At 37.6% G+C, this 26,466-nt stretch overlaps 1 protein-coding gene across 1 annotated transcript in view; it reads right to left on the bottom strand.

Annotated features, from left to right (window-relative positions):
• fhip2a (FHF complex subunit HOOK interacting protein 2) overlaps nt 1-26,466 on the bottom strand; it is an 88,844-nt gene that overhangs the window by 8,032 nt on the left and 54,346 nt on the right. The window contains exons 8-14 of the mRNA XM_059947921.1: nt 26,137-26,251; nt 23,599-23,675; nt 22,984-23,173; nt 14,597-14,766; nt 5,772-5,915; nt 3,720-3,810; nt 2,528-2,671 (exon numbers count right to left, since the gene is read on the bottom strand). Coding sequence (XP_059803904.1) covers nt 2,528-2,671; nt 3,720-3,810; nt 5,772-5,915; nt 14,597-14,766; nt 22,984-23,173; nt 23,599-23,675; nt 26,137-26,251 — 931 coding nt within the window. The remainder of the gene's footprint in view (nt 1-2,527; nt 2,672-3,719; nt 3,811-5,771; nt 5,916-14,596; nt 14,767-22,983; nt 23,174-23,598; nt 23,676-26,136; nt 26,252-26,466) is intronic.

Raw genomic sequence — 26,466 nt, 5'->3', positions numbered from 1 at the left:
AGTCTTATTTGAAAGGAAGCGTATTTTAAATCTTCCCAAGTTTCAGTTGTCCTACCAACTTATTGAAACACCAACAACATGTCAAATGGACTGGTTAAGTAACTTTTATCATTAGGCTAAGAAAATCTGCCACATTTGTGGAATTCATCAGAATTAATAGCTGCTGAGCTCTTTTATTCCTTTGAAGACCATTGAAATACAGTGCAATCAATTCATGTTATCCATTTTGCAGACAATACAAAGATGGTTGAAAACTTAAAATGTGAAGAGCTCAACAAGAGATTGTAAAATAAGAAAATGGGGAAAGCAAATTATGTTGGCAGATGCTAAATTATCTACTCTTTTCATATAATAGAAATCTTCTGAACTTGTTAGAAACTGGTTATTCAGCCTTGATCGAAAACTGCTGTCAGTTAACATGTAGCTCAAGGAGGAGTCAAGTGATCACAAAATTTGCGACACAGGAAGCTGGTTTATGGCTCATCACGTTCATGCAGGCAAAAAATTAAGAGTTACTTCGGCTAGTTGCTCTTTCCAGCAATAGGTTTATAACCCCTAAGACAATGGCTCCACTTACACATTCAAGAACTTTTGAAAAGCGAGGAGTTTGTGCCCCAGACACTTATCACTACCTGACCGAAGAATGTTTTCCTCATTTCCATCTAATCTTTGCACCAATCATTTCAATCTATCCCTTCTGGGTTTTTGAACATTCTACTCCAGTACCCAATAAACCCTTTGTTATTTCATGTACCTCAAATCCTCAATCAGTCTCCCCTGTTCCAATCTTAACTCATATATAAAATTTGATGGTTCTGCCACCACCTTTAATAAACTCCTCTTCATTTTTTTCCAAAGTAATCACTTATTTCCTGTTACATGGTGACTGGAATTACACGACAGATCACTCTGTGATCTAACTACATTTCTACTCTTAAGCTTCAGCTAAAAAAGTGCTTTTAACCATCTTATTGACCTGTTCTATGTTTGAAGATCTGTAGATCTACGCTCCACAAAGTCCCTTTGTCCAACTTCATCCCTCAGTTATCTTCCTATCGTGTATTTTTCTTGCTACAACTCTTTAAATCCGGCACCGCACTCATTGTCAAGCTGAATTTCATTTACCACTTTTCTTCACAGTCTTTAGATACCTAATGCAATCTAAGTTTTCCTCATTGTCAACCACATAGTGATTTTTTGTGCCATCCACAAATATCTTTATAACTCCATGGAAGGTCAGGGGTTCCCAACCTGTGTCCACTGTCACCTTGGTTAATGGTTGCAGCCTATGGCATAAAAAAGGTTGGGAATCCTTGATTCAGGTATAAGTCTAAATCATTAAAACATAATCACTCACTTATGAGGGAAATATTTTTCCAGAGGATTGCAAATCATTCAAACTTTGCACTGCAGGGGGCAGTGTTGAGTGTTGAGATGTTGAGTGTGGACTGAAACCATCTCATTTTCTGTCATCAGAGGCACCAAAAGAAATGGCGACAGAGGAAAGTGAAACCAGGGAAATCTTATACCATGATTTTAACCTTGAGTGAACCAGATTTGTCCTGATTTAGTCCATTGCTCTTTTTAATGTTCATGTTTATTTTATTCAGCTTTAATTCAGGCCTCACCTTGAGTATTGTTAACAGTTTTAGGCTCCTCATCTAAGAAAAGACGTGCGGGCATTGGAGAGGGTTCAGAACAGGTTCACAAGGATGATTCCAGGAATGAAAGGGTTATCATGTGAGGAATGTTTGATGGCTCTGAGCCCGTACCAGCTGTACCAAAAGGATGCAGGGGTATCTCACTGAAACCTTTTGAATGTTGAAAGGCCTAGACAGAGTAGATGTGGAAAGGATGCTTCCCATGGTGGGGGAGTCTAGGACAAGAGGATGCAACCTCAGGAAAGAGGGGCATCCATTTAAAACAGAGATGTGGAGAAATTTCTTTAGCCAGAGGGTGGTGAATTTATGGAATTTGTTACCACAGGCCAGCTGTGAAGGCCAGGTAGTTGGGTGTATTTAAGGTAGAGATAGGTTCTTGATTGGCCACGGCATCAAAGGTTACGGGGAGAGGCTGAGGAGGGGGAAGAAAAAAGGATCAGCCATGACGGAATGGTGGAAAAGTCTCGATGCGCCAAATGGCCTAATTTTGCTCCTATGTCTTTTGGTCTAATTATTGATTGTTCAGGTGTAGCAGCAATTTAACAATACAAATAATAAATGGACTTGTTTCAGTAAATGTATCACAGGACATTTTATGGTACAGTAACAAAAGCTCCACATTGAAACTCTTGACTTCCAATACCAAGGAAAAGTAATTTGTTATTTTGCATACTGGGATGAATTTGGTCCATTCTACCATTAGAAGACAGCAATAATAAAACCCCTTCAATGATGGGCTGTCACTTTAATTTCACACACAATCAGTTCTATTTCTAAATTCTGGAGTGTGCAAACAGAATCTAAATATTAGGATGCCTTCTTTTCTCTAATAAACAGTGATAATAATTTCAACTATTTCACAGTACCTGATCAAGTATCCTGCCCATTCGATCAAATAGTACTTTTAGAAAATGTCCCTCATAGAAAGAGGACTCCAGGTTACATTTCTCCAACGGTTTGGGTGTTCCTGGCCAGTCCCACCTCATACAGTTACCACAACAATCCCGGAACTGTTAATGAAATCAGTATTAATTAACTCAAGCAAAGAAAACCAATTAATTAACTAATTCTTCCTCCTGTCAGTAATGGAAGAAAGCAGCCCATTGTGGCACCTTATACCTTGCATTAAATTATTTTGATGGTAAAATTCCCAGATGAATTATAAGTCAAATTATATTTTCATATATTTATGACATTGCTCATAAAGAATCTTCAAAAGAACAAAGTGATCTCAAGCTGTGTAAAACCAATCACGTTCTTACAACCAGCATCTAATATTTAATGCCTTCACACTCTGGAACAATTTCCTTTCATTTTAGAACTAGCAATTAGTATTGTTAGGATGCAGACTCAACAGTTAAAAAAATATAGTGCTTCTTTCAGTGCTTTTAAAAACTACAGGAAGAATAGCTGATACTTTCATGAATTTAAGATGTTATTATACTGCAACAGAAAGTCTAAAGCTACTTTTCATTGGAAATTACAAACTTCAACTTTAACAGGACTTAAAACTTTAATAATACTTCAGGCTTTGAACAATGCAGAAATGTTTCAGAAGGTGAGAGAAATCAGTGGTATCAAGCTCAGTGGCAGGGGAGATGGGGGTAGTGCTAGGAATGCTGTGATTAAAGATATATTGAATAAGAAGGTATATATTAGAGTAGCAATCATCAACTTGGACACAGCTGAAGTAGAGACTGGTAATATTTCGGAGAGTGACAAGAACAGGCTGGGTGGTGAACTATGTAGAGAACTGGAAGGTCCGCTCATGGTCACTGAGATATCAAATTAGTGCACCATAAAATTCACCCTGAACCAACAGCCAGAAAGGAGGATGAGCATCCAGTAGAAAGATCTTTGGGAATCTCCAGATGCTGAGTCCAGATGTTGCTTTCTTGGCTGCTATAAAATTCTGATTTGTCCACAGACAGATTTCAGTGGTAGAACAGGACAGCAAAATGCATGGAATCAAAATGCAGAGAAGAAATAAAAGACGTTGTCAACACAAACATGGAAACTTACTGCCTATATTGTAAGATGAGCACTTATATCCCTTACCTGCCTATGTGCATCTCTGAGGTAGGTATCATATCCAGTACCTTCAACATAGTAAGATGACTTTGCTTCATCAGGAACAAGACAGAGAAAACTGAAAGATCGAATAAATTTTGAAAAGAACTGTTATTTCTGATTATGAATCAAATCAATATATATTTTGCAAGTACGTGAAATATGATTCATGATGAGCTCTTTCATATTAAAATTACACTGATAAGTCTTTGTTCCAATTTATACTTAGAAGTTTGGTTAAATTCCTTGAAACTTGAATTCCCAAGACAGCATCTAATTCCTCAGTAAATGAAATTGAGTGGTCATTTTCTCACGCCTTGGCCAACCCCTAGCAATTAACAACAATGACGCCAAGTATAGGAATTACTTAGTTATTTTTATTTATTTAGAGATACAGCACAGAACAGGCTCTTCCAGCTTTTTGAGCCATGTCACCCAGTAAGCTACTGATTTAACCCTAAACTAATCACAGGATACTTTACAATGACCAATTAGCCTACTAACTGGTATGCCTTTGGGCTGTGAGAAGAAACTGGAGCACTCAGAGGAAGCCCACACCCACATGGGAAGAAACATTCAAACTAGCGTACAGAGGACACCCTTATTTAAATCTGAACTCTCATGCCCTGAGCGGTAATAGTGCTGCACTAACTGTGATGCTACCATGACACCCCAGTATAATTATATTCAGAAAATGTATTTGTGCCATTAACAACATTTGAGTGGATTTCTTTGAGAAATGCCAATTTACTTATGACTATATTTTGTATTTCACTATGGACAAACTGCTGCTGCGCTTTTTTGTTACTTCAATTAAAAGGAATTTTGTGATGACCTGCAGTTATGAAAAAGAAAGACAGGAATGCTTGCTTTCCTTGCAAACCTGCCAAATTTCAATGAGTTACTGATGAACTCTTTAGAGCAGGATTGCTATGCTATTGTTCAAATGTTTCTGCTGTTGTAAGTTTGATAGTCTGCCCTTGTCTGTTAAGTGTATGCTTAGTTTGAGAACTGCAAATGGCAAAATTTTCAACACAGTGATTCCAAATTATTTGGAAAATAACTAAGGTCTTTCTGGATCAAAATGGCATCATGTTGCACACAGCTTGACAGCCAGCTGAGTTATGAGCTCAGGTATAATTGACTTTCAAAGCTACTAAGTAATCTGAAGGGGCTGGACTGTACATGGCCCAGCTTCTGTATCGTGCCCTTTCCCTCCACCCCTCTTCCCACTGCTGACAGATGCACTAATCCATTCGAGAGTACAACCTCTGTGGAAGCACACTGCAAAGTGTACAGGTCCATGTGTGGTAAGTAGTCTTCAAGTGGCAAACCCTGAAAACTCACCCATGTATTGGATGGAATGCGTTTTGACAGCAAATGTTATTACAGGTCTTTTATTTACCTCTAAATTCCTCTGATGTTCAGAATAATTTGAAAAAAAGTTGATATAAACTTAAGTTTGAAATATTAAATAAAAATAAAAGCTTAAAAGGACATAAAGAAAAAAAAAGAGCCAAAGTTGCTAACCATATACTTCAGCATAGGATTTCCATTTATGACAGCAAGCCCTATCAAAGAGACAGGGCAGCTTGATAGCCAAATTATAAAGTGCACCCAATCCTTTAGCTCAAAAGAGTTAAGCTATGCCTCTGTGATCAGTAAGGAGTCCAGTAGTAGGACAAAAGGTCAGCTGCACTGGCAGAAAACTGCTATTAAATTTAGTGGAAACAGTGATACACTGAAAAAATTTCATTCCAATGTCCAAGTGCAAAGTAGTAACAACAAAAAACTCCCAGGAAGTTTAGTTTTCAGCCATTAATGTTTAAAGTTTCCTGACACACAGAACTGGTAGAAAAAAAGGTGTCCAATATTGTTAATGGAAATTGTGCAAGCATATTTTCTGAATCCATCCCGAATACTAAAGAGCACAAGAATAGATAATCAACATTTAATATTCCAATTTAACTGCATAACTGAAAAGAAATATATAAATAATTGGTTTCATGTGAAAAGAAAACAATTAAACTTCTTACACACCTATTTACAATTTTATGCACTTCTGTTTTCCCGTCAGTTTTTATGTGGTCTGGAGTTGGAGGTGGGGATGCAGTTAGCCAGTTGGAGCCCAGCATTCTGTTATCAGGTGACAGATCTGTGAAAAGTGGATCTTCTTCCAAGTCACTGTAGAATGGAATCAGGATTAAAAATACTGCATAATATCTAATAAATGAACACTCAGCATGCTCAAGATTTCATCGAAGGACAACCACGAGTTTGTGAGAGCCAAATGCTCTGCTCATTTAAACCAAAAACAGCCAACTTTACTGGAATGGATTATATCCTTTCAAATGCAGCTTAAAGCCTTTAGAAGAGTACTTTCATATCTGTAACACAAAAAGAAAATGCTGGAAAATCTCAGAAGGCCAGACAGCAACTGCAAAGAGAGACGAATATTATCAACGACCCAATATTAAAACTGAAAAAGTGAGAAAACAATCATGTTTTAAGCAGCAAAAACAGGGAGCAACGGAAAGAAAAGGCAGTATAATTATAAGACCTTAAGATATAGGAACAGAATTAGGCCTTCTGGCCCATCGAGTCTGCTCTGCCATTTCATCATGGTGGATCCAATTCTCCTCTAAGCCCCGACCTCCTGCCTTCGCCCCATATCCCTTCATGCCCTGACCAATCAAGAATCTATCAAACTCTGCCTTAAATATGGCAACAAATTTCATAAATTTACCTCTCTCTGGCTAAAGAAATTCCTCCTCATCTCCATTCTGAAAGGACACCCCCTTATACTGAGGATATATCCTCTGGTCTTAGACTCTCCCACCATATGAAACACCCTTTCGACAGGCACTTTATCAAGGCTTTTCACTATTCAATATGTTTCAATCAGGACACACCTTATTCTTCTGATTTCCAGTGAATACAGGCCCAGAGCCATCAAACGCTCTTCATATGACAATATGTTCACACCTGCAATCATTTTCATGAATTTCCTTTGAACCCTCTCCAGTTTTAGCATATCCTTTCTAAGGGGCCCAAAAGTGCTACCAGTATTCCAAGTGAGGTCTCACCACTGCTTTATAAAGTCTCAACATTACATTCCTGTTTTGATATTCCAGTTCTCTTGAAATGAATGCTAACACTGCATTTGGCTTCCTCACCACAAAAACGACCTGCAAATTAATCTTAAGGGAATCCTGCATAAGCACTTCCAAGTCTCTTTGCACCTCAGTTTTTTGTAATTTTTCTCCACTTAGAAAAGTCAACTCTTTCATTACTTCTACCAAAGTGTATGACCACACACTTCCCAACACAATATTCCAACTGCCCAATCTTTGCGCATTCTCCTAATCTAAGTCCTTCTGTAGCCTCTCTACTCCCTCAAAACTACCTGCCCCTCCACCAAACTTTGTCTCATCTGCAAACTTTGCAACAAAGCTATCAATTCCATCATCCAAATCATTAAAATATAATGCAAAAAGAATCAGTTCCAACACAGACCCCTGTGGAACACACTAGTCACTGGCAGCTAACCAGAAAAGGCTTCCTTATTCCCACTCTCTGCCTCCTCCTGCTTTACCCATGCTAGAATCTTCCCTGCAGCAGCCTCATGTGGCACCTTGTCACAGGCCTTCTGAAAACCCACATACACAACATTAACCAATTCTCCTTTGTCTGTCCATTATTATGATATGATACAGGTGAATATTGTCAAAGACCTTGGGTTAAATGTAACACACTTATTCCCTTTGTCAATCTCCCATTCTGTGCCTTAAACATGTTTTCACTTTTAATGAAGGATTATTGATCCTGTTTCTCTCCAAGCTGATGCGTTCTTCCAACAACATGCTTCAGGTTGATTATAGAAAATGTTTTATACATAGCAAAACACAAAATGCTGGAGGAACTCAGCAGATCAGGCAGCATCTATGAAACTGATAGATTGTCAATGTTTCAGACCGAAACCCTTCTTCAGGACTGTGAAGGAAGGGAGAAGATGCCAAAATAAAAAGGTGGGGGGAGGGGAAAGTGGCTAGCTGGAAGGTTATAGATGAAGCCAGGTGGGTGGGAAAGGTCAAGAGTTGGAGCAGAAGGATCTGATAGGAGAGTAGAGTGAACCATAGGAGAAAGGGAAAAAAGAGGAGACCTGGGGGGGGGGGTTGGGAGGAAGGTGAGAAGAGGTAAAAGGTCAGGGTGGTGAGTAGAGGAGGAGTGGAATTTCTTTACTGGAAGGAGAAATTGATATTCATGCCATCAGCTTGGAGGCTACCCAGATGAATATAAGGTGTTGTTCCTGCCTCTGAGGGTGGCCTCAACTTAGCACAAGAGGAACCTGTGGACTGACACGTCATATTTTTCTTTCTAAATCTTTTTATTAATATTAGTAATATGGACAGAATACAGATGATATATTGATAAAGAAATACCAACATACACATTCCATTACATATGAAAAAAAACATACATAATAGTTACAATATAAATGAGTTTACCAAGACATAAGCCATAAGATATATGTATGGACACAGTAAATCTAAATATTTCATAATGTATAATATAAAAAAAACAGAAAAAAGAAAGAAAAAAAACAAACAAAAAAAAATTTATATAATGCAGAACTAGCTAATCTAATCTAATAACTATAACTAATAAGTAATATAAAAGAAAAAAAACAAAAGAGAAGGAAAAAAAAAGCGGGCTATTTATAATATCTCACAAAAATAAGTGTTCATCAATGCCGTCACTTCTGGTCCTCTCAAAATACATAAGCTGAAAACTGGGAAATCAAATGAACTTGGCACAGGGTCATATTACATCACATGAAAATGTTGAATAAATGGTCTCCATAACTTTTCAAATTTAATAGAAGTCTCAAAAGTACCACTTCTAATTTTTTCTAAATTTAAACATAACATAGTTTGAGAGAACCAATTAAATACAGTGGGAGGATCAATTTCTTTCCAATTCAACAATATAGATCTTCTAGCCATCAGAGTTAGAAATGCAATCATTCGACGGGCTGAAGAAGATAAATGCAGTGAATCTAACATTGGTAAACCAAAAATTGCGGTAATAGGATGAGGTTGTAAATCAATATTCAAAACCGCAGAAATAATATCAAGAATATCTTTCCAATATTTCTCCAAAAATGAACACGACCAAAACATGTGAGTTAAAGACGCAATTTCAGAATGACATCTATCACAAATAGGACTTATATGAGAGTAAAAATTAGCTAATTTATCCTTGGACATATGGGCCCTATGTACAACCTTAAATTGTATTAGTGAATGTTTGGCACATAACGATGATGTATTAACTAATTGAAGAATTCTATCCCAATTCTCACTAGAAATACTAAAACTAAGCTCTCTTTCCCATTCCTGTTTAGTCTTATAAAGAGGCTCTGAACGTATCTTCATAATTATATTATAAAGTTTTGAAATAAGCCCTTTTTGAAAAGGGTCTAATTCAAATAAACTCTCCAAAGTATCTGAAGGCACAAAATTTGGAAACGTAGAGAGTACAGAACTTAAAAAATGTCTAATCTGTAAATATCTAAAAAAATGAAATCTCGGCAAGTTATATTTGTTGGATAATTGTTCAAAAGACATGAAACAATTATCTAAAAATAAATCAGAAAATCTTAGTAATCCCTTAGTTTTCCAAGCTGAATAAGCTTGATCTATAATGGAAGGGTGAAAAAAACAATTAGATACAATAGGACTATTTAAAACGAATTGAGTCAACCCAAAAAATCTCCGAAATTGAAACCATATACGCAATGTATGTTTAACTATCGGGTTGTCAATTCGTTTCGGCAATTTAGAAAGAGCAAAAGGGAGAGAAGTCCCTAAAATAGAACCCAAAGCATAAGCTGATACCGATTTAGTTTCTAAACTCACCCAACAAGGGCCAAAAGATCCACCCCCATCTTTCAACCAACATAACAAATATCTAATATTAACTGCCCAATAGTAAAATCTGAAATTAGGTAATGCTAACCCGCCTTCCTTTTTTGTCTTCTGTAAAAATGTTTTACCTAACCTGGGATTTTTATACTGCCATATATATGAAGAAATTTTAGAGTCAAAATTAGTAAAAAAAGATTTCGGGATAAAAATTGGTGTCGCTTGAAAAATATATAAAAACTTAGGTAAAATAACCATCTTAATAGCATTAATCCTACCTATTAGGGATAGAGACAAAGGTGACCACTTAGTAAACAAACCTTTAATCTGATCAATTAAGGGTAAAAAATTAAATCTAAACAAATCTTTATGGTTTTTTGTGATTTTGATCCCTAAATAAGTAAAAGAGTCATTAACTAATTTAAAGGGTAAATTTCCACAAATTGGGACCCGTTTATTCAATGGAAACAATTCACTTTTATTAAGATTTAACTTATACCCAGAAAACTCACTAAATTGAGCCAATAATGATAAAACTGCTGGAATGGATTTCTCCGGGTTAGAAATGAATAATAATAAATCATCTGCAAACAAAGATAACTTATGAATATCTGTCCCACGATTAATACCCAAAATATCCTGTGATTGTCTGATGGCAATTGCCAAAGGTTCTAAGGCAATGTTAAATAGTAATGGACTAAGAGGACATCCCTGTCTAGTGCCCCGAAATAGGCGAAAAAAGGGAGATATGGCAACCACTGAGGCTACTGGAGTATGATAAATCAATTTAATCCATGATATAAATATCGGACTAAAATTAAACTTCTCCAACACATTAAATAAGTAAGGCCATTCAACTCTGTCAAATGCTTTCTCCGCATCTAATGAAATCACGCATTCTGAAGTATCATGTGAGGGAGTATAAACAATATTCAACAATCTCCTAATGTTAAAAAAAGAGTAACGATTTTTAATAAAGCCAGTTTGATCATCTGAAATAATTTTGGGTAATACCTTCTCCAATCTAGATGCCAGTAACTTAGAAAAAATCTTGGAGTCTACATTCAATAAAGATATAGGTCTATAAGAAGCACAATTAGTAGGGTCTTTATCTTTCTTCAATATTAGAGAAATGGAAGCTCTATAAAAAGATTGTGGCAAATTCCCTAATCTAATGGCCTCCTCAAAAACCTTACCTAACCAAGGGGAAAGAGTAGCGGAAAAATTTTTTAAAAATTCAACTGTATAACCATCTGGACCCGGTGCTTTCCCAGAATTCATTGAGGAAATAGCCCCCTTAATTTCTACATCCGTAATAGGAGTATCCAATATCAAAAGATCATCAAATGATAACCTTGGAAAATTTAATTTTCCAAGAAAATCAGACATGGTATTATAATCTTGAGGAAATTCAGATTGATACAGGGAGGTATAGAAATCTTGAAATGCCTTATTTATCTCATCATGATTAACTGTCAGATTCCCATTCTGCTGACCAATCTTAGTGATTTGACGTTTAACCAGAGCATTCTTCAATTGACTAGCTAACAGTTTACCAGATTTATCACTATGTATATAAAAATCAGATTTAGTTTTCATTAATTGATTTTCAATCGAGGATGTAAGTAATAAGCTATGTTCCATTTGAAATTCGACCCTTTGTTTGTAAAGCTCCTTACTAGGAGCAATCGAATATTTCTTATCAATCTCTTTAATTTTATCAACCAATAAAAGAGTTTCCATCTTGATACGTTTCCTCAAACCAGCAGAATAAGAAATAATCTGTCCACGTATATAAGCTTTAAAAGTGTCCCAAAGTGTTCCGCAGGAAATATCATCTGTAGAATTAGTTGAGAAGAAGAAGTCGATCTGCTCCTCCATAAATTTTATAAAGTCAGAGTCTTGCAACAAGGTAGAGTCAAATCGCCATTGTCTAGCATTAGAAGCTGTATCCGTAAATTTCATAGAAAGTAATAACGGAGCATGATCAGAGATAGCTATAATATCATAGTTACAACCGATTACCAATGGAATAAAACAAGAGTCTACAAAAAAATAATCAATTCTTGAATAAGAGTGATAAACATGTGAGAAAAAAGAAAACTCTTTGTCTTTAGGATACCGGAATCTCCAAATATCAAAAACTCCATTGTCAGTCAAAAAAGAGTTAATACAAGTGGCCGACTTATTAGGTAAAGTCTGAATAGATAAAGATTTATCCATCAGAGGATTTAAACAACAATTAAAGTCACCACCCATTATTAACTTATATTCGTTTAGATTGGGTAAAGAAGTAAATAAAGACTTAAAAAAGTCAGGACAATCCACATTTGGAGCATAAACATTAACCAAAGCAACCTTTTTATTACAAAGTAAACCCGTAATTAACAAAAATCTGCCATTCGGATCCGAAAAAATATCATGTTGAACAAATGAAATAGAGGAGTCAATAAAAATTAAAACTCCTTTTACTTTAGCATTCGAATTTGCGTGATACTGTTGACCCCGCCAAAATCTAAAAAAACGAAATTTGTCCTCCCTCCTCACATGAGTTTCTTGTACAAAAATGATATGAGCATTAAGTCTTTGGAATACTTTGAAAATCTTCTTTCGTTTAATTGGATAATTTAAACCATTAGTATTCCAAGACACAAAATTAATGGTCTGAGCCATAATTCTATAATCAACCCTTTGGTATAGAAAGGGTTAACCAACTTATAAACTCATGCACCCGGAAGAGGAACAAAAGTAGTGAGAAAACCCGGAAGTGACGACAACACAGACATATTTGAAGTTCAAAAACAGCCCGAATAAAAAAACTAACACAAACTGGTACAAAAAAAATAGAATTAGAAAACAGACCATCCCCCCCACCCCCCGAGAAAAAGAGAAAAAGCCAAAATATGACTTAAAAAGAGAAAAAGTAAGACTAATCCTACCCCCATGTCAGCTGAAGAACACTCCATATAAAAAGGATATATATAAAAGAATCACCCCAACTTTAAAAATAAAATCGCTATAATAAAAACCATATTTCTAAGTATAGTTAGTTGTAAAAAGAATAAAAATATAATCACTAAAAAACAATTATAACTTCGGCTCTGGCCCAGACAAAACAAAAAATATTTAAGCTAAGATAAGCGATGCATTGTACGGAAGAAACGCGAAAAATATAAACATAATGCCATCTTAAGCAAAACCAAAAATCTTTTCCAAAAAACCACCATCTTAATCAAGGAAAAATTTACCTTCAAAGAATTAAAAATATACCTTCGAAGGAACAAAGTTAATAGACAAGTATGTAGTTAAATGATTAAAGTGTATAAGACAAAACAATTAACATGACGCAAACACACTTTAACTTGAGTATAAAGTGTAGGATGAACCTATACCAATAACCAGATTTTAATTCTGGTTTAAGAGATCGAGAACCATCTTACACGATCAGAATCATTCATTTATTAAAGACTGGTGTCTGTAGCAGTAGGGAAGTTCTCCTCCAGATATTTTCTCGCTTCTGCAGTTGAAAGGAAAACTTGTCGTGGAGCATTCGACGGAGAAATTCGAAGCTTCGCAGGGTATAGAAGCGCAGGTTTCAGATTTTTCTCATAACATTCAGCCATCAACGGTTTAAAAAGAAGCCTTCTTTTTAAAAGATCTGAACTAAAATCTTCGATCAGGCGGAAGCAAAAATCTTTGATTTTAATCATTCCTACCCGATGAGCTGCTCTTATAATTTGTTCTTTGTCATGTACATAATGGAACCGGACAATTACCACCGAAGGTTTGTCTGTAACACTCGGTGATCGACGCCGAATTCTATGTGCCCGATCCAATAAAGGGGGGTTATTCGGGAAAATCGTCGGAAACGCTTCTTTTAAAAGTTGAGCAAAATATTTCGAAGGGTCATCTTTTTCTATGCCGTCTGGAAGACCAAGTATACGTAAGTTCTGTCTTCTGGACCGATTCTCAAAATCGTCACTCTTGGCTTTAAGGGCTTCCATCAGCTTAATGGTTGAAATTAAATCCTGTTGCAGTTTTCCAATAGTCAAATCTCGCTTCCGAGCTTCTTCTTGCAGAGACGCAATAAGAGCTTGTTGCTGTTTAATTACTAAATCCGTCTTAACCATGTACTCTTGAAAAGCCTTTATATCTTCTTTAAAAAATTGTTGTAGTTCAGCAAATTTTTTATCCAAAACCTCCATAAACAATTCAAAAGTTAATTGTGTTTGTTGTGTCGGAGCCTGCTTTTTTCCGTTACCGTTCGGATTACGTCCGGGATCCCGTCCCTTAGACCTGAGAGACATTTCTGTTTGCATATCTTCAAAAGTTCACAACAAACTCTTGGCAGTAAATCCAAAAAAAAGAATAAAGAAACTTTCGGTATAGGTAAAAATAAGCTGAATAAGGGTGATCAAAGGTTAAAAAAAGTAAAGGTTATGGAGCGAATCCAAAACGGTACTCACTCCATGAGCGTCTCCAGCTGACTCTGCGTCATATTTTATACATGCATGTTTTCTGTTTAAACCCTTTTCTCTTCGACCCAAACAATATGCCTTATTCCAAATATCCTGGGCAGCATTTTTTGGGGCCAAATATAATGCCAAGATGCTGAAAGAACAGAATTGAACTACAGTACTGTTCCTACTTAAACCTCAATGAAGGATTTCACATTTATTTAACAAAGAAGCAAACTGCCTACATTCAAATTACTATTAGCTAAATATAGATACTTCATCTTTTGAAATTAGAAAAGCTGATACATAAAATATTATGAAGGCATTAAAAGTACCGTATACATATAAAACAGATACAGTGGTCTCACTTGGAGAAATAAACTGACCTTTCCATTTCATTCATCATCCATGCATTCAATAAAAATGTTAATGTGAACCAGGACTAAATTAGCAACTAGATAAAAAGAAATTAAAAACTCACACTGCTCCTGCTATTTGTCCATTCTCAACTATATCCTTGTCTTCTTGGCAAGGTGGCTTATTCTCCACATAGTTCCGTTCCTCCAAATTCCTTAGCACCATATTGTAAATAATGTGCTCATTTGGCTTTTGCAATAGATGCTCAAACATTCGTAAAGTCATTATACTGATCTGTAAGACATAGTAAGTACCTTCAATCATCCCATTACATACTATTTGACGAACAACTAATTGCTTGACCGGAAGGCTACAGACTTGCACACAATGATATATATGTTAAGAATTCAAACATGATAGTTTAATGTCGCATTCATTTAAATAACTTAATACCATTAACCTTTGGTGAGAAATGCACAACTGCATCACAGATAATCTGCTTTCTTTAGAGCAATTGTTTGGGTATGAGCGCATTTGACCCAACCAACAATAGTATGGATCTTCCATCTTAGTATGCAACTTGCCCTAGATGCCTACCCCACAGACTTCCACTGTGAAGTCATCAGCTCCCTGAAGAGCACACCATTTTCTAATTGCAACCGGCAAGGCCTGAACCTGAAATGCTTTGAGAACCAGTTAAGTCAAGGAGATTGAAAATTCAAAGACACTCAATCTATTTAAAATTATGAAATAATTCAATATATTTACTTCAATACTTTTTTTTAAAAAAAGGAAAATACCTTCTACTCACATTTCTGTACTTTGTTTTCCTTCCAGTTTGACATAAATGTCTGCTGAATGAACATGTGTCACTTAGCAGACAGATCTTCCAGTTTACGTGGCAACCTACTCCATAAGGAGTCAGAGGGCAAAGCACAGTTGCTTCGGGATTGATGAATCATCTCAGCAGAGTTTGTGACTTTGACATTTGTTCAAGAGTCCCAAATGTCTGCATACTTCGATTAATGCTGACATATCTAGGCAAATCTGACATCTTTTAAGGAGACTTTTTAAAAAGTTGGGATTGATCTCAATAGCAAAGTAGTAGCTTTCCTTGAAATCAGATTATCAGTTATCTGCCAGCTCTCTTGGTACTATGAGTAATTTAAAGGTCAATTAAACAATGTCACCAGATATTTAAGTATCAAGAGAATTTTAACTCCATAGAACTGTGGTTGTTTGGGAGTGTGACAATTAATAGTCTAACAGGACATCGATTGGTCACTTAAAATATTATAACAGGGTTACACTCATCAGAATCAAAACAATTAAGTGTAAATGAAAACCCAAAAATCAAAAACACAACAAAAAAATGAAGAAAACACCAAATACCATCTATAGAAAGAGAAAGAGTCAATATCAGGTTGAAGATATTTCATCAGTACTGTTAAAGTTTAGTTTTAAATTGCAGGGAGAATAAGGGACAGGCAGATAAGGCAATCTGCTTGAAAGGGTAGGGCCAAAATGAAGTCATCTGATTGATAGATTAATGAGGGTATTAGAAAGAAAGTAAACAAAGAGGCAATATAAAACAACAGAAACACCCGCAGAATAGGCAGTGTCAGTAGCCAAGGAAACACTGGATATTACAAGTGGATATCACTGTAATATCACTGTACACTGGAGAAATTATATGTGCATTAGGTGGCTGCTTCACAGAGAACTTTTGTTCAATGCACAGAGGTAATCTCAGCACTCTGACTCTCCCTTTGAATCTCCATCCCACAATGACCCGTGTGTCTGTGGCTTATTACTTCAATGAGACCTAATGAAACCTTAAGCAACAGTACTTCATCTTTCAAACACAGTGCAGACTTCAGAGCTCAATATGGAGTACAACCATTTCAGATAACTCACTTTGTCTGTATCAGAACAGAGCTGTTTTGCTAAAGGTTATATTAATAATCCTCTTTCCATTAATACTGTTTGATTTGCTGGTCATTTCCCACAGCTCTGATCTGAAGTGTGCAGCTTTTACATGCCCCTTTGAAACTCCCCCCTCGCTAAATGCCTTTATTAATCGATTAACTAACTTCATTAACAGCTTATCCCTCTAGGTATCTAGACCTGGCCCTATAAGAGATATTCCTGTTTGCCCAATCAGTCCCTCTCCATGTCTCTAACCAATAATTATGTCTTTTCCCAGTTCTGATAAAATGTCCTCAACCTGAAAATTTCTGCAAATGCTGTCTGACTGGTGTGGATTTCTTTACAGCCTTCACCAGCTACAGGGAATCAGGTACCAAAGGCAAGAAAGTACCGCTGGACCTGGTAAGTTCATCATTTGCACTTACTTTCTGGATCTATCCAAAATGCTAAAACCTTGACTCTTCCAATCTTCACTTCCCTAAGCCCTCCCACCAGTCTCAGTCTATTCCACCTGGTAGTCAATATCATCCCAGGTGAGCACCTCAAAGCAGCAATTCTCCTCACTGACCAATATCCATTAGGATAACATTAGGATAACATCCAGCTTAGTCAATGTAATTACCTTTGCAAAGCAAAACAGCCCCACCTAGTGGCAGAAAACATTTAAAACATGATAAAGAAGTATGAATTACCACTTGTATTAAACCATTAAATTATTAAAATACAAGCTTTAGATTCTAGCTTGATATAAATGTTATTGAACCTTTCTCCTTGACTTGTCTTAAAGACACTTCAGTTAATTTCTGTGGAATACTCAAAAGCATATACTTGCACACAATTCTTAGTGCACTTGCAAAAAAAACAGAAACACAGAAAACCTACTACGCAATACAGGCCCTTTGGCCCACAAAGCTGTGCCGAACACGTCCTTACCTTGGAAATTACCCAGGGTTACCAATAGCCCTCTAACTTTTCTGAGCTCCATGTACCTGTCCAGAGTCTCTTAAAAGACCCTATCGCATCCACCTCCACCACCATCACCATTCCATGCACTCACCACTCCCTGCACCTCCTCCGTACCTACTTCCAAGCACCTTAAAACTATGCCCTCTCGTGCTAGTCACTTCAGCCCTGGGAAAAAGCCTCTGACTATCCACACGATCAATGCCTCTCATCTTATACACCTCTGTCAGGTCATTTCTCATCCTCCATCGCTCCAAGGAGAAAAGGCCGAGTTGACTCAATCTGTTCTCATAAGGCATGCTCCCCAATCCAGGCAACATCCTTGTATATCTCCTTTGCACCTTTCTTATGGTTTCCAAATCCTTCCTGCAGTGAGGTGACCAGAACTAAACACAGTACTGACCAGGGTCCTATATAGCCGCAACATTACCTCTCAGCTCCTAAACTCAATCCCATGATTGATGAAGGCCAATGCATCATATGCTTTCTTAACCACAGAGTCAACCTGCGCAACAGTTTTGAGTGTCCTATGGACTCGGACCCCAAGATCCCTCCGATCCTCTACACTGCCAAGAGTCTTACCGTTAATACTATCTTACATATAGAACATAGAATAGTACAGCACAGTACAGGCCCTTCAGCCCACAATGTTGTGCTGACCCTTAAACCCTGCCTCCCATATAATCCCCCACCTTAAATTCCTCCATATACCTGTCTAGTAGTCTCTTAAATTTCACTAGTGTATCTGCCTCCACCACCGACTCAGGCAGTGCATTCCATGCACCAACTACTCTCTGAGTAAAAAACCTTCCTCTAGTATCCCCCTTGAACTTCCCACCCTTTACCATGTCCTCTTGTATTGAGCAGTGGTACCCTGGGAAATACAGGGTATTTCACTGGCTCTCCACTCTATTTATTCCTCTTAATAGAGTTGACGTGAATAGGCTGTTTCCATTGAGAGTAGGAGAGATTCAAACGAGAGGACATGATTTGAGAGTTAGGGGGCAGAAGTTTAAGGGAAACACGAGGGGGTATTTCTTTACTCAGAGAGTGATAACTCTGTGGAAATAGCTTCCTGTAGAAGTAGTAGAGGCCAGTTCAGTTGTGTCATTTAAGGTAAAATTGGATAGGTATATGGACAGGAAAGGAGTGGAGGGTTATGGGCTGAGTGCGGGTAGGTGGGACTAGGTGAGATTAAGAGTTCGGCACGGACTAGGAAGGCCGAGATGGCCTGTTTCCGTGCTGTGATTGTTATATGGTTATATGGTTAATATCTTGTATACCTCTATCATGTCTCCTCTCATCCTCCTTCTCTCCAAAGAGTAAAGCCCTAGCTCCCTTAATCTCTGATCATAATGCATACTCTCTAAACCAGGCAGCATCCTGGTAAATCTCCTCTGTACCCTTTCCAATGTTTCTACATCCTTCCTGTAGTGAGGCGACCAGAACTGGACACAGTACTCCAAGTGTGGCCTAACCAGTTTTATAGAACTGCATCATTACCTCACTACTCTTAAACTCTATCCCTCAACTTATGAAGGCTAGCACCCTTCTGCCATCATATTTGACCTACCAAAATGAACCACCTCATACTTATCTGGGTTGAACTCCATCTGCCACTTCTCAGCCCAGTTTTGCATGCTGACAATGTCCCACTGTAACCTCTGTCAGCCTTCCACATATCCACAACACCACCAATCTTTGTGTCATCAGCAAACTTACTAACCCATCCCTCCACTTCTTCATCCAGGTCATTTATAAAATTCACGAAGAGTAGGGGTCCCAGAAGAGATCCCTGAGACACATCACTGGTGAACGACTTCCATGCAGATTACGACCCATCTACAACCACCTTTTGCCTTCTGTGGGCAAGCCAGTTCTGGATCCACAAAGTAATGTCCCCTTGGATCTCATGCCTCCTCAGTTTATCAATAAGCATTGCATGGGGTACCTTGTCAAATACTTTGCTGAAATCCATATGCACTACATCTACTGTTCTTCCTTCATCAATGTGTTTACTCACATCCTCAAAAAATTCAATCAGGCTTGTAAGGCATGACCTGCCTTTGAGAAAAACATGCTGACTATTCCTAATCATATTATGCTTCTACAAATGTTCATAAATCCTGCCTCTCAGGATCTTCTCCATCAACTTACCAACCATTGAAGTAAGACGCACTGGTCAATAATTTCCTGGGCTATCTCTACTCCCCTTCTTGAATAATGGAACAACATCCACAACCCTCCAATCCTCTGGAACCTCTACCATCCCCACTGATGTGGCAAAGATCAACGCCAGAAGCTCATCAATCTCCTTCCACAGTAGCGGGGTACATCTCATCTGGTCCCGACGACTTATCCAACTTGATGCTTTCCAAAAGCATCAGCACATCCTCTTTCTTAATATCTACATGCTCAAGCCGTTCAGCCCGCTGTAAGTCATCCCTACAATCACCAAGATCCTTTTCTGTAGTGACTACTGAAGCAAAGTACTCATTAAGTACCTCTGCTTTCTCCTCTGGTTCCATACACACTTCTCCGCTGTCACACTTGATTGGACCTATTCTCTCACGACTTATCCTCTTGCTCTTCACATACTTGTAGAATGCCTTGGGTTTTTCCTTAATCCTGTCCACCAAGGCATCCTCATGGCCCCTTCTAGCTTTCATAATTTCTTTCTTAAGCTCCTTCTTGCTAGCCTTCTAGATCTCTATCATTACCTAGGTTTTTGAACCTTTCATAAGCTCTTTTCATCTTGACTAGATTTACAACAGCCTTTGTACACCACAGTTCTTGTACCCTACCATAACCTCTTGTCTCATTGGAACGTACCTATGCAGAACTCCACACAAATATCCCCTGAACATTTGCCACATTTCTTCTGTACTTTTCCCTGAGAACAACTGGTTCCAATTTATGCTTCCAAGTTCCTGCCTGATAGCTTCATATTTCCCCTTACTCCAATTAAACACTTTCCTAACTTGTCTGTTCCTATCTCTCTCCAATGCTATGGTAAAGGAGATAGAATTGTGATCACTATCTCTAAAATGCTCTCCCTCTGAGGGACCTGATACATGACCAGGTTCTCTTCCCAATACCAGATAAAGTACAGCCTCTCCTCTTGTAGGCTTATCTACATATTGTGTCAAGAAAAAAACACCTAGTAGAGTTATTGATCCCTTCCTGCTGATCTCTGATCAACAGTGCCTCGCCCCCACCTCTTTTGCCTCTCTCCCTGTCCTTTCTGAAACATTAAAGCCTGGTACTCGAAGTAACCATTCCTGCCCCTGAGCTATCCAGGTCTGTGTAATAGCCAGAACATCATAGCTCCAAGTAATGATCCACACTCTAAGTTCATCCGCTTTGTTTATAATACTCCTTGCATTAAAATAGACACATCTCAAACCATCAGTCTGCGTGCATCCCTTCTCTATCACCTGCCTATCCTCCCTCTCGCACTGTCTTGAAGCTTTCTCTATTTGTGAGCCAACTGCCTCTTCCTCCACCTCTTCAGTTTGGTTCCCAACCCCCCCAAAAATCCTAGTTTAAACTCTCCCCAACAACCTTGCAAACCTCCCCACCAAGATATTGGTCCCCTTGGGATTCAAGTGCAACCTGTCCTTTTTGTACAGGTCACTCCTGCCCCAAAAGGGGTCCCAATGATCCAGAATTCTGAATCCCTGCTCCCTGCTCCAATCCCTCAGCCATGTATTTATCTTCCACCTCATTCTATTCATATACTCACTATCACGTGGCACAAGCAGTAATCCAGAAAGGTCCTGCTTCTCAACTTCCTTCCTAACTCCCTGTAGTCTGCTTTCAGGACCTCCTCCCTTTTCCTGCCTATGTCATTGGTACCAATATATACCACAACCTCTGGCTGTTCTCCTTCCCTCTTCAGGATATCACGGACGTGATCAGAAACATCCCGGACCCTGGCAGGCAAACTACCTTCTTTCCTGCGTCCACAGAATTGCCTGTCTGACCCCCTACTATAGAGTCCCGTATCACTGCTGCCATCCTCCTCCTTTCTCTACCCTTCTAAGCCACAGGACCAGACTCTATGCCAAGGATATATTTCCTTCATCTGCATTAATTGCAATTGAATGCTGAAGGATTTGGTTCATTTTTAAAGACAATACTGCTTAGCAGAATTGTTTTCCCAACAAGAACAGTTCTTTTTAACACAGGTTCAAAGAGAGAGGTAGGAACTGAATATACACTATTTTACCCAACAAACACAACAGCCTCCATGTTCAATAATGGGACTCAATTGTATTGCAAGAGCTAGAGCAAACTGAATAATCCTGGATTTTACTCATTTCCGTAAATGCTACAAGAAGTGTTTTTTTTAAAAGAAAAAAAGTTCAAAGAATTACAGTAAAACTGTCATCATAAATTGGCATACTCAGGTGTCTGATATACATTTACAGACTATTTATAATTCATACTTCACTTAATTTTTGATGTCTTAAGGTATAAGTTTTCCAGTGAACTTGGTTAAGTTGAAAGCGAGAGCAGCAAGTGGGACCCTGGTGAATTGTAAAGGAACTGTGGAAATACTCAGCAGGTCAGGCCGCGCCTGTGAAGCACAATAGTCAATGCTTCAGGTCAAAGACCTCTTGTTAGAAATGGAAAGGAAGGAAAGAAGCTTTTGGGAGCCTGTTCACAACATGCAGACTGGGCAAACGATTTGTGGAGCATCTGTGTACAACACTGCGGGGTGACTCTGAGCTTCCTGTTGCCTTCCACTTTAATTGTGCACTTTGACTTCTCAGCCTAAGGCCTCCTGTACTATAACAATGAGGCCCAACGCAAGCCTGAGGAACAGCATCTCATCTTCCATTTGAGCACAGTGCAGCCTTCTGGAATCAATACTAAATTCCATAACTGCAAGTAATATGATACCTCTGCCTGTATTTAATCAGAATTATCACTGACATTTGATGAGAAATTTGTTATTTTGCAGCAGTAAAATACTGCAAACATATAAAAAATTATAAATTACAAAATTCAATAAATAGAACAAAATAAAGGAATAATAAGACAGTGTTTGTGAACTGTTCATAGCAGAGAGTACTATGGGTCAGTTTTTTTCCCACTTTCATAAAGTGGAGGTTATGCCCAGCCTAACCTGCTGGGCGTATCTTCCTATTCTGCATTTTGCAACTCCTACATTCCTTTCTACATGTTCTCACTGTCTAACTGCTCCAATTCTCTCAGTGGCCACTTTGGTTTTGACCTATAAGAGATATCCCCGTCTCCTTTACCCAGCCGGCAGCTTAATGATATTCTTTTCTTAGCTTCTCAGTTCTGATATAGGGTCCTTCATCAGCCTGACCATCTCAGTATTTCCAGTATTTTCTGCTTTTAGTTTAGATTTTCAGCCTTTGTGTTTGCTCTTTTGATTTTCATTTGTTGATGGAAATTGAGCACAGGAACTGGGACCCCTGTGAGTGGGAAGGGAGTGTAACAAACAAAACCTGGAGAGCCACATGCCAAAGCACTGCAATTTTCCAAAATTGCATCACAGTTACATTGCAAGAAAAACATGGGAGAAGTTTTACAAAAGAAATGTAGCCTTATGTTAGTGCAAACTTTGTATTTATCAATGTTTACCTCATCTGACAGATGGTCACAGTGCTCTATGAGCCGGCACCGCAGCTGATGTTTATTATGTCCAGGTGCTTCGGGCTGTCTCTGTTCCCCTAACAAGAAGAAAACTAACTCTTGTAGCATTGCATTTGATGTGATCTGACGGATGATGCGATTAAGTAGTGATATTGAGGTCAGAATACCAATCTCAGATCTATACACAAAAGGAAAAGATATTTTAGGTATTATTATCCAGACTTGAAGAGGTTTTTAAAAAGAAACTATCATAATCATCTTGAGATTAAGGTTTCTGGCTTCTTCAAGCAGGTAAATACAGAATAAAGCAAGCTTAATGAACAGGAACTGTAATATGACAGCAACTACAATTTCATGCAAGCTTTCACACTGAATACATAGACAGAACTTTTAAATGTTTTCTCTGAGGAATTCAACCTCTCTAACTGTCAAGACTGGGAAAGCAAATCTGCCCTATTTCCAGGCACGGTGTCCCTCAATCATTACTTCCAAAGCAGTAAATGGTTAAAAATTATAGGAAAATACTGAAAGCACTCTTCTGCTTTACTTTATAAAACAAATAGAACAAATCAGTGAAATGATGGGAGAAATTAAGCGACTTACGTCTGAAGCAATTGAGGTTCCATAACTGGGACAAAGAATCTCTCTCGGATAGCTCTTGCCAAGGCAGCAGCAGTGACCTGTAAAATAAAAAGCAGCATGAAGAATTATACAGCTGATTGGTTATTTGTACTCTACATCATAAAACATTCCAATCCATGATACAACCTAACAAATATTCATTAAGGAAAAGGACAACGTAAAGATTTGGTCTTAGCTAAATACTTTTCTGTTAGCAATCTCAAGTTCCAATTTTAAACAGTCTTTGTACAATGGATTGGAAGAAATATTTATCATTCTTTGAAGTTTAAAGTTTTTCTTAATGTACACACTAATTTTCTCAAATTGATATCGTTTGTTTGTACCCTTTGGCTTAGTTACTTTACATTTGAGACATTATTTAGTAAGTAATATAATTTCCATCTGTATAATGTGAGCTTCTTTAAACTTCCTGCAATATACTTAATTTCAGATTAACTTTCTTCTTTCACCTCTCAGTATATATATCTTTTCCCGATTGCTTAAACATCCTGGGAAGTTCCATGACCCACTGAATCAAGATATCCCCAAAAAGCAGAATTGTCAAATGGAACCCAAATAATGCAAGCACTTTTGAATTATATTATTATATAGTTTTTAATTTAGTACTGTTTCAGAAACGTAACAGTAATTACTGGAAAATTTCAAGCATTATCTGGAGAAAGAAAAACAGTTAGATTTTGATGTCAAAAACTCAAACAGAATGAGGGAAAGAAGGAAAACAAATTCACTTAAGTTTCTAGATATTGAGGGATGGCTGAATAGGACAAAGACAATATTTCTGATAGGCTGAAATTTGTCTGTATCAAAATGGCTCCTAAAATCACAGCATGATCTACTGTCTTACAAACCAACTTGTTTTCTCTCTCTTTCATCTGCATGAATCCTTAACTGTTTCTCTTTCTGAAGATACTACCTGACCTGCTGGATATTTTCAGCATGTTCTGTTTTATACTGGACTTTCACATCTGCAGTTTTTTTGATTTTTATTAATTATTTCAGAAATGTTTCCAGTATTGGTTGCTATTTGTAGATGATCCATGGAACTCAACTTGGGTGATACACCATTTTAAAATAGCAAAAGCATTATAACCATGTAACTGAAAGTTTACCACCTCAGATATATCATAGAAAAGTACAGCAATGAAACAGGACCATCAGCCTATCAAGTTCATGCTGAACCATTTAAGTTGCCTAGTCCCATAGACCTGCAACCGAACCATAGCCCTCCATACTCCCCCTCCAATGATCTATCCAATTTTCTCTTCAACGTTGAAATTAAAATCACGTCCTTGGCTTGCGCTGGCCGTTCGTTCCACACTCTCAACCTCTGAGTGAAGAAGATTCCCCTCCTGTTCCCCTTAAACATTTCACCTTTCACCCATGACCTCTACTTGTAGTCTCACCAAATCTTAGTGGAAAAAGCCTGCTTGCATTTGCCCTATCTACATCTCTCATTATTTTGAATACCTCTACCAAATCTCTCCTCAGTTTTCTATGTTCTAGAGAGTAAAGTTCTAACCTATTCCATCTTTCCTTATAACTCAGTTCCTCCTGTCCTTGTAAATTTTCTCTGTACTCTTTTAATTTTATTTACATTTTTTCCTTTACGTAGGTGACCAAAACTGCACACAATACTCCAAATTAGGGCCTTATTAACATCTTATATAACTTCAACATAACATCCCAACGCCTGTACTCAATACTTTGATATATGAAGGCCAATGTGCCAAAAGCTTTCTTTACAACCCCCTCTACCTGTGACACTACTTTCAATGAATTATGGACCGTATTCAACTGCACTCCTCGGTGCCCCACTGTTCACTGTATAAAACCTACCCTGGTTGGTATTCCCAAAATGCAACACCTCACTTGTGGTAGAATCACAAACATGAGAAAATCTGCAGATACTGGAAATCCAAGCCACACACACAAAATACTGGAGAAACTCAGCAGGCCAGGCAGCATCTATGGAAAAGAGTATAGTCAATGCTTCCAGCTGACGAAGGGTCTCGGACCAAAACGTCAACCATTTACTCTTTTCCATAGATGCTGCCTGGCCTGCTGAATTCCTCCAGTATTTTGTGTGTGTTACCTCACCTGTGGACATAAATGTGGATTTCAATTTTTAAAAATCCCATTATGGTATAAGGCTGAAATACCCTTTCAATTCACTATTTTATTATGGAAAATATTTAAAGAAATTGAAGAATGAACATGGATATAAGTACATCCAATAAGTTTTATGTAAATTAATTTATAACTTCATTATGTTCCCCAGAAGGATTTACTGGATCCTTCATACTTTCATTTCTGCCATTGGAAGTATTCTATTGGCTATCCACAAAGTGAAACTTCATAAAATTATTTTACTCTCTTAATATAAAAGACAATCCAGTTGAAATTATTTTGCTTTATCTGTGAGAAAAAATTTAAATCCAATTTTAATTATTTATATAATTTTGTGGGAAAACAGTTATACTTTTTACTTAGCTTTCAGACCTTGTGGGCTTCTTTAATCAGCTGGTCACAGTAATCTAACCAAGACAGGAAAGAGATGAGAGGTCGCTTTCCTGGAAAAGCTGTGGCGTCTTCTTTATGGCTATAAGAATCCAAACTGTAATACAGAATGTAAAGAATAAAATTTGATTGGTATGAAGATTTTTAGTAGCTTGAAATTAAAAGGAAAACAAAACACCCTGTTACACTGTGTTAACCCAAGGTTACAATGATAAAACACCGAAGATGCTAGAAACTGGAAATAAAACTAAACTGCTGAACATTGAGAGCAAGTCTGGCAGCACTTATGATGAGGGAATTGGACAATATTTT

This window comes from Hypanus sabinus, chromosome 22, assembly GCF_030144855.1.
Source record: "Hypanus sabinus isolate sHypSab1 chromosome 22, sHypSab1.hap1, whole genome shotgun sequence".
Taxonomy (NCBI): domain Eukaryota; kingdom Metazoa; phylum Chordata; class Chondrichthyes; order Myliobatiformes; family Dasyatidae; genus Hypanus; species Hypanus sabinus.
This window is presented reverse-complemented; position numbering and strand designations above follow the sequence as displayed.